At 41.8% G+C, this 9200-nt stretch overlaps 1 protein-coding gene across 2 annotated transcripts; it reads right to left on the bottom strand.

Moving 5' to 3' along the window:
- Positions 1-2296: 2296 nt before the first annotated feature.
- LOC125528173 (AAR2 protein family) lies at positions 2297-8418 on the bottom strand. Of its 2 annotated transcripts, none has more exons than XM_087542683.1 (13): positions 8100-8418; positions 7927-8009; positions 7409-7466; positions 6701-6760; positions 5818-5947; positions 5467-5693; positions 4914-5006; positions 4787-4828; positions 4172-4204; positions 3903-4043; positions 3142-3198; positions 2705-2791; positions 2297-2583 (listed from the first exon to the last, which is right to left on the bottom strand). In XM_087542683.1, the coding sequence occupies exons 1-13, from the start codon at positions 8226-8228 to the stop codon at positions 2551-2553; spliced, it is 1173 nt and encodes a 390-aa protein (XP_087398809.1). In that variant the 5' UTR covers positions 8229-8418; the 3' UTR covers positions 2297-2550. The 2 variants fall into 2 exon arrangements, with proteins under 2 accessions (XP_087398809.1, XP_087398808.1); XM_087542682.1 differs by having other exon boundaries at positions 4757-4828; positions 8100-8416.
- Positions 8419-9200: the final 782 nt, after the last annotated feature.

The following is a 9200-nucleotide window of genomic DNA, read 5'->3' as shown; positions in this document are numbered from 1 at the left end:
AAACAAGTCAGCATATTTCTGAAGGACGGAATCATCACCACCCACACACAACACCTCACTTTTGAGAAAATTGTTTTTTAAGCCAGACATAAACTCAAACAGATATAACAAAAACTTAAGGTTTACTGCTTTTTCAATATCATCTTCTATACAGAGGACCGTGTCGTCTGCATATTGCAAGATAGCAATCCCATTAGGAATTAGGTCAGCTGCCAGCCCTTTGAACAAATCATTTTTTGGGCATTAAGAATCATTTTAGTAAGACACTCGGCTGCTTGGCTAAAGAGAAAGGGAGATATAAAATCTCCTTGTCGAACACCCTTGCAGCTTTGAAAATAAGGTCCCACAGAATTATTTATCTTGACACTGACTATGCCATTACGAAGGATCTGACTAATCCAATCATACCACTTATCGTTGAACCCTCTCACTCTATGACATTCCAAAAGGAAGTCCCAGTTAACCTTGTCATATGCCTTCTCGAAGTCAAGTTCAATGACGACCCCCACCTTTTTATTGACTTGAGTATGATGCAATGCCTCATGCAATGTCAATATCCCATCCATAATATTGCATTTTTTAACAAAACATTCTGGTGACTGCTGATAAGTTTATCAGCAAACACCGCCACTCTGTTATCCAACACTTTTGTTATAAGCTTATAAGGACAACGCAGCAGGCAAATGGGTCGAAACTCTTGAATTTGTTTTGCTCCGTTGATCTTAGGAATCAGGGTAATAGTCCCGTAATTCAATCCCTCTACATCTAGGGAGCCTTCATGAAAAGCTATGAATAGATTCATTATATCTTGCTTAACGATATCCCAGCAAAATCGATAGAATTTTGCTGGGATATTATCGGGCCCATGGGCTCTGTTACTATCCATAGAGAATAAAGCTTGCTTGACCTCCTCCTCGCTAAACGGTCTAGTCAAAAATTCATTATCATAAAATCTCTCACCAACACTTGCTCCACATCGAAGGTAAAATCATAAAATCGATCCCCCAGGACTGACTCAGCCACTGGGATAATCTCATCAACATTACGACAGCCTAATTTGACTCTAACAGAATCGGGACGGTGCATAGTTGCCTTATCAATCTCCAGTGGTACTCCTGCCAGAGAAGCTACAAATGCCACATTCCTCTCATATGTTTTGTCTGTTGGGATTCCACCCACCTTGACCCAAGCTTTTTCTAGTATTCCTTTAGCACCATCATCATGCATGGTTCCATCTAGTAACCCTAACTACTGTTCCACATGGTTTCATAGTGATACGGTCACTATAGCAAGCTTTTTCTACCTCTCTGGTGTTAGGAAATCTCATCGGAAACACCCCAGGTTCCAGCAACTTAGCAGAACATCTCCAAGTTGTGCCAAGATACAGAAAGAAGGCACCATTCGTCTGTTTAACAGTAGAATTCCCTTTCAACACAGTGATAAAAACGTTGCAAGATCTCTCCCTGGCTAGCTTGTTCAGCAGCACAATAATGATGCACATAAAAGAAGCCCTGTCTTTGTAGCTTGGAAGAAAGGCACACATGGGAGCAATGCATTCCCATGGAAGAAACTCCACACAGACACAAGCTAGATGACCCAACTTGCTACACCTCTCACAGAAAGAAAGCTAGAGGGAATCGGATCGGAACATGACCAGCAGATTTGCATATAAGCTGCAACGCACACACAAACGCACACATCAACAAAGACTCAGTGAGGTGGTAGAAGTTGTGGCAACAAGTGGTGGAGATGGAATCGATGCCAAGACATGCTCCGTGGTGAGAGTAAACTGTTAAAACCCCGAGAAGTGAAGTGATGGGATCACGCGGCCGCATGTGGATGCACGAGAAGGAACCACATACTACGTACTAGTACGTGCCCATCGCATCGCATCGAGCTGTAAAAATTCCTCTGGCCCGAAACTGTAAAAAAATATGGTACTCCTGCAGGCAGAGCTGGCAGCAGGTAAATTACCCGCGGAAATTCACGAGAGTCCTGGATCCCAACGCAGCGCAGTGGCCGCGAATATCAACTCACTCGTTGGATCCAAGTAGCCCTGGTGTTTCCGTTGATTTTTACCGCCGGAGATGCTTAAACCGCAGCAGCAGCACAGAGTTGATTTTTACTTCGCTTTGCAAAATTATATATCGCCGTCTTTCTGAGGAACCACGGTAATCATGGTGTTTCTCTTCAAGTATGGTGTGAAAATATTTGTTCTGACGCAATTATACTCGGGGGTCGTATTATCCAGACAAAAATGATGGCGGAAATCAGCTCATGATCTGCAAAGCCGACGAAATTCAACCAGGACGATGCAACCAGGACGATGCAGATATGTGTATATTTACAACCATGAAAAATAGAGGCATACATACGGTCACTGTCTTAGTGATGCAACCAGGACGATGCAGATATGTGTATATTTACAACCAACATTTTGGGAACTAGATACTCCAGCTTGTAGTGTAAAGCAAGTACCCACCCATGCAGATCTTCTTAAGGGTATAAGCAAGCATCACATCCATCTTAAGATTCCCTAGAGTTTCCACGCTAGCCGTCCATTTCCACGACCACGGGAGCAAACTGCATTCGGAAGACAAGAAGAATCTCAATCAAATGTAGCAGATAAGTGTTGCTTATTGTCCTCTATTTTTCATATATAGCAGACAAATATTGTTGCTGGCTTCTTCATGAGCTGCCTTACCTCGTCGTCCTCATCGATAAGGTTCGCCGCATTGTTCTCGAGATTCCATCCAAAAGTGGTCTCCAGGAGCGTCTTAAGTTTCCTAGCCTGGATGTGAAGGAAAGATATTACAATGACCCACGTTCTTACAATTTTTCCACAAAGTGCACAATTTTTCAGCAGTGGAAGTTAAGCTACTCAGCTGATGTGTATTTCGTTTGCTCTGTACTCTAGCGTGTTCAGCGATGTTGCCATTGATTTCCTATTTACTAATCCAAAAATTCGTTATCTGCGGATGATAATCCAGTGCCTTAAATAGCCAAAATCGCAATTCATGCATGGGCTAGTCAGATAGCACAAAACAGGAAGGGCATGGCCGCGCTTATGCTGCCAGGGTACACGTAACAAACAGCTAAAAGATCAGACAGACAGAGAGAAGAAGATTCGAGAATGCTAACCCATGACAGAAGGTCTCCATCCACGACTTGAGCTTCAAATATTACCGTCAAGAAATCCTGACAAGAGCATTTGAAAGAAATAAATTATTTTGCATACAAGAAAATTCAAATACAAGATATCAAACATATTTTGAAAGTATATGCAAGTAACTCTGATCTTCCAGTCACAATTTCAGAAAGTACGGGGAACAAAATTAATACTGCTGTCTTGTTTATTATGTGTATGATACGTCTCGGTATATGAGCCGTTTTAAGCACTGAACAGGAACAAATACAAACAGAAACTAGAGCAAGAGGATAAAGCATCCATTTGCCTGGTGCGCTGTTCCACAAAAAAAACATAAGCATGGTATATGATGAAATACTACAACCATTCCAATGTAGACCATGAAAGTGATATAGCTGAAAAAAGTGTTTACCCAGCTACATTTATCTGAGCGGAGTTAACTTATTTTTTACTTTCCAGTGTTCCAGCAGTTCAACACTTCTTGTAGTTTACATAATTACATATCTCGGGGCCGAAAGGTGTTGCCTTATGAATACAATAAGAATGACAAACTGGACAGGATCTTTACTGAGAAATTACTTTCCCTCTTCATAACAGTATCAATGGAGGACAAGAAAACAAAGTCATGGAACTGATAATCTGATGTATCAGGGAAACTAATTTCACAGTGCAATGACATTGAATATCTGTCTTCAGAGGTGCATACAACTACATATCGTTACTAACAGCACTGTCCATAAAGATTATAACATACCTTGGAAAGCCGGTAAAGAAATATGTCTCTTGAGAACCATGCTTCATCCAGAAACAAAGAGTTGCCCTTGTCGTCACTACTTCTGGAATCATGTGTACGTTGAAAGCCATGCTTGAATTGATAGTAAATAACCCTTATAAACTGCACACAACAAAACAGGACATACAGAACTCCTTTTAGTCCTTACGGTTCAACCGCATTGCCTAACGAATTCAACAAAAAAAATGCCTCAGGTACAAAAGTAAACAACAAATACAGTCACATAATACCTTTACAAACATTTGTGTTCTTGTATGAAGTGGCTGCCAGGGAGAAAGAGACAAAGAATTAATTAAGAATATAATCGCTTTGGATCAGAAAAGAGAGAACCAAGGCAGGGACCAAAAGAGCATTTGGGCTAGGCCCAACAAAATAATGATGTCACTGTATTTAGCAGTTCAACTATGAAGATATTTAGGTAAGATTGCTTCTTGACCAGAATACTGCCAGTTTGACAAATTGTTATGGGGCTGTATACCAGAACCTGGTCAATTTCAATTTGTCACCCTAAAACTTGGTTTAATCTCTCAGGCTTGCAATTTGTTCATCAGCTTCCAACCTTCTTTGGGATCAAAAGGAATAAATAATATACAATGCTTCGAACAGAAGGAGCCAAAAGGGGTCATTTGAGGGCTGAAATGGGCCAGGGTTCTGAAAAGCGAGCGAGGGTCATTTGGGTAACCAACTAGTTCCATATGATTTTCCAAACCCTAAATAGTAATACGACAGGGGAGATGGATGTATACATTTTAACCATCAATATTTAAGGAGCAAGAGTAATGATGATGCATGAGATAACAAATATTAGGGCTTACAGCTTCACTGCAGCTCAAAAGAAGACTGACCAATGCTTTCCACTGCATAAACGCCTCCAGCGACTGTCCCATCTACACAACTCGAATACATTAGAGAATAGAGCCATATAACAAATAAGACGTGTTAAAAACATTTGTTTAGTTTTGCCTGCAGTACCATAAACGCTATGAAAGAGAACTGCAGCTCCCCCAAGAGTAAATCTTCTTGGCCTTGATAATTTTTGGCCAGGACAGTCTCCAGCAAGCTCGTCTGAGATGAGAAGTACAACAGACTTGTCAACAAATATAGGTATAGCTTGTCAACTCGGTGTTTTCTGCACATGGGAATTTCTAAACATGGGAACCTATAAGAGGAATTAATTTGAGCAAAACACTAGTAGCAGCAAGCTATGTGCCTATTTGCAGATTATAGTACAAATGATGGCATTGTATTGAATGGACAAAATGCAGCAAACTAATGTTCTCCCATGGCTGTTTGTCAATGTGCTAACTACAATTGTGGCTTTGTACTATTCAAATTCAGCTTGTTGTGTCCACATACAGCGCCAAACATTTCAGTATTCAAATTGTAATAAAGATGTGTTCACTTCAGACAAGCTATTGCTGCAGGAAATTGATTGTGGGAAAAGGAAGATATGAAAACCAGGTACACGTTGATAAGATTAGCTGTCCCAAAAGTATGGTAACAAATAATATAATAAGAACATTACTCTGTCCAAATTCAGCAAAGTCAGCTCATCTGCAGAAATGTTCTTGTGTTTAACAGAAGCAGGGATAGTTGTGTAGTAGCATCCTCTACGCTCAGGCTGTGTGGGGGCTTTCTTTGCAAATTTGTCTTCTCTAAGTTGTTCCATCAATCGTCTCTCCATCTCTGTTTGGGGAGCTCTATCCATCCATGATGTCTCCAACGCAATTGTAATTTCTCCACCAATTGGCTCTGCACAAATCAAACACACACATAATCACTAGTTCCTTAGTCAGTTATATCAAAAATGTCATAAATAAGGGCTGCCCCATAACTATTAAGGGTACAAGAAAAATAGAGAATGCATCAGGCTTACCAAGGCGTTCGATTACACTTTGTGACAAGTAGTTTGAAAGTTGTTTCCAATCACCAAAAGAGTCCAAATTGTATGGTCCAAGCTGATCATCGAACTCGAAACGTTTTACTGCTTCAGAGTATCTGATTTCCTACCAGAAAACAAACTTTAGTATCATTGCCCAGATAAATTAACCACATGCATCCCTAGTTTGAGGTTTTGTTATGTTATGACAGTCAATAACCAGAAGGTCAATTATGTCGAACATGCTGCAATTTTGACACACCAGACAGACACAGTTTATGTATTCCATATTTCATATATTGATTATACAACAGCTGCAAGCAAGACAAGTTGAATATAACTTAGGTGCATTTTATGGTCTGTCATATCAAATTATCATCTGGTGCAGATCCAGTAGATTGGGCATTTACATCTACTCCCTCCATCCGGAAATACTTGTCGGAGAAATGCATAAAAATGGATGTATCTAGAACTAAAATACGTCTAGATACATCCATTCCTCCGACAAGTATTTCGGGACGGAGGGAGTAGTACTAATCCAATTGGGGCAATGCATCGTCGGCTTTTATTATCAACTGAACCAGTTATCTGTAAGGTTCCATGCCTAAATGCTTCAAAATTTACATGGCTTATTGAATAGTGTGATACCTAGAGTTTTACAGTTACAGGGCATGGCGCAAATACAAGATTTACAACAACTGAGGGGACTGAAACTGCCATACTGATATTCTGCAAAATGCAATATGCTTATCCTAACGCAATATTGCCTTTAACACTGGTTACCGTCTCATCCAGTAGCAGTATAGTCCAAGTGACGTACTATGTATAAGAAGGCAAGAGAACTATATATTAAGAATTCTAATATAATCAAACATGTCACCTCCTCTTCTGATAGTGTCACTAATCTCTCCTCTTGAGCATGCCATCTTCGAACGACCACCTGGAAATATCAGGCAGGAGATGAGTACATATAAAACAAGCAATTGTGTGTAATTATTAGAATTCTGACAGCTAAGACTGCTCGAAATTTCCAACACAGTATGAAATCTTTGTTTGGTTCTTCTTTCCAAGTATAGTACATCTTCCAAGTGCATTGTTTTCCTAACTATTTTTCACCCACCACTCTATAGACAGGAAATGTGAAGCTCGATACATAAATAAACATGAGCATCGTGAGTTATCTGATTCAGATTCAGATATAAATGCAACTGTAGTTTAGAAAGTTATAGCATCAGTTCTGGAATCCGGCCATGTGCTACAAGAAAAGAAATGGCAAAACTAGCTGTAGCACACAATAGAAGGGACAGATAAAGTGCAGAAATCTATAAGATATGAGACTAGTCTAGAAAGTAGAGGTTTTACATGGATTTGGCATGTTTACTTTTCCCTACCTAAACGGCTAAACCAGATAAGAAACTAATGTGAGCCATTGATCTAATAACTTAATGGTTAATACATAGTGCCTCTGAATGTTTCTGGTTCAGTACAAAGAACCGTCAAAAACTCAAAACATGATATGCACTCATTCAGAGTCCTTCAAACGCGATGAATTTGCTTCGGAACAGGGGGGGGGGGGGGGGGGGGGTACCTGAGATGGGTGAGTAGTAAGAAAGAATCCGACTGTCGGCGCGAACTCATTCCCGTGCCTAAAAGGATGCCAGATAGTGGAGGAACGGTCAGTATGGAGTATTACATGGCATAATGGTATCAGCCATAACTAAACAACGTTAACCATTAGAACATGTGGAAATGCGAGCGAAATGAACAAATTAGGCACATGAACTTTGACAATCTAACACAGTGGGCAACCGTTTTCAGGATGTCACAGAAGCAGGTTTTGAAGGAATTAAATAGAAGAGGAAGAATTGCAAGGCAGCATAATGTTGCTAATCTAGCATGTATTCCCCATAAAGCAAGTTTGTATCCACTCTGGCATGAATGTGTCAGTCAGTACAGCGGGTTTGCATCAACTCTAGATTACTCAGTTAAATCACTAATGCTTGTGCAGCAGTAAGAAATTCCTCAGACAGCGCATCAAATCATCAGTAGTACTACAAAAGAAGAAGAGGATTGGGTGTGCTATTGCTCAAGCATGCTGCTTGGTACCTGCTGGGGGAGCAGTAGTGGAGGAAATGCGGGCCTGGGGGCACCATCTTGATCCCTCTGAACCTGGGGCCGACCGAGAACACCTGAATCAGCAGCAGGGAAAACCAATCTCAGAACTGAAGCTGTAGCCGCCGGTTGGGGGTGGGTGGGGGTGGAGAGGGCTGGCGTACTACCTGCGTGTCGAGGCCGAGGACGGTGTGCTGGGGCACGTCGAGGAGCAGGAGGGTGACCCCCTTCCGCGCCAGCTCCGTGGCCGCCTCGGGGTCCATCCGCGCCGCCGCGCCTGCTCCGCTGCTCCCCATGCCAGCAGCGCCCGACGCGGCCAGCTCTCGGCGTCGCTCGGTGCTGGGCCAAGCTGCTCACGGGACCGCCGGGGGAGGGGGGCGGAGCGCGAGGCCGCCGGCGGTGGGAGGAGAGAGAGAGAGAGAAGCAGCGGCCGCCGCCTGGAGAACTGTTTTTTTTTAGGGAAGCTTGGAGAAGTGGCGAGAGAGACGATGGGCTGTTCGTTTTATGCCCTTCCCCACCAGGTTTGGGGCCCAAATAGAGCAGGCCAAGGCCTTCCAGCGGATGAAGCACACCTTTTTTTTCCGGGGGAATGAAGCGATAGTAAAAAAGTTGTGCTTCACGGTACGGTGACGATGCTTCCTGAAAAGTGAAGACCGCGGTTTGTTTTCATGTTTCTTCATTCGGTTTCTTTTTTTATTCGGTTTCGAAGATCTCAAAGTGAGAAATGCAACAATAAAAATGGCTTGTGATTTGGACACACGGTTCAAAAAATAAAAGGTATAATAAAATCCATGAAAATATTTGCACAGCTCTCAGGGTTGTGACCTTTGAAAGGGTTACCTCTTAATTACTGATTTTACCAAACCCCGGGATCCACGATGGATTGCCGCCCCAAGAGATAACCCCCTAAGAAAAAAAAAGCATCTCTAGAAGAAATCTCCACGATGCTTCAAACAAATCCAAAGTTGCTCGAGTTTTCCGAGCTCCGTTTTTTCTCAAGCTCCTCTGATGTCATCTCTAACAAAAAATTGTGAGCACCTATAAAAATTCATACATCTCTGGTTCAGATTTTTTTATTTACTTTTTTGTTATATATTTTTAATCACGGTGCGCCTGGGTGCAGAAACACCGCACTCTGACTCGCTAATCAAATACAAGAAGATAATGATATCATTCTCTAGGATTGCCAGTTCATGAGAGATGAAGGGAGAAACTCAGTAAAATCTACTCCCTCTGTAACTTTTTATAAGACGTTTTTAGAGTCCATG

The sequence above is a fragment of the Triticum urartu genome, chromosome 2A, assembly GCF_056163025.1.
Source record: "Triticum urartu cultivar PI428250 chromosome 2A, HENAU_Tu73, whole genome shotgun sequence".
NCBI classification, from domain to species: domain Eukaryota; kingdom Viridiplantae; phylum Streptophyta; class Magnoliopsida; order Poales; family Poaceae; genus Triticum; species Triticum urartu.
Note: the sequence above shows the minus strand (reverse complement) of the source record. Positions and strands in the feature narration are given on the sequence as shown.

Coding starts and splice junctions, on each gene's coding strand:
- LOC125528173 (XM_087542682.1), bottom strand. CDS start 8,228: ATGGGGAGCAGCGGAGCAGGCGCGGCGGCGCGGATGGACCCCGAGGCG. Junction 5,948..6,700: donor TGACACTATCAGAAGAGGAG/GTGACATGTTTG, acceptor GTTTTCTGGTAG/GAAATCAGATACTCTGAAGC. Junction 3,199..3,902: donor TTCTTTACCGGCTTTCCAAG/GTATGTTATAAT, acceptor TGCTCTTGTCAG/GATTTCTTGACGGTAATATT.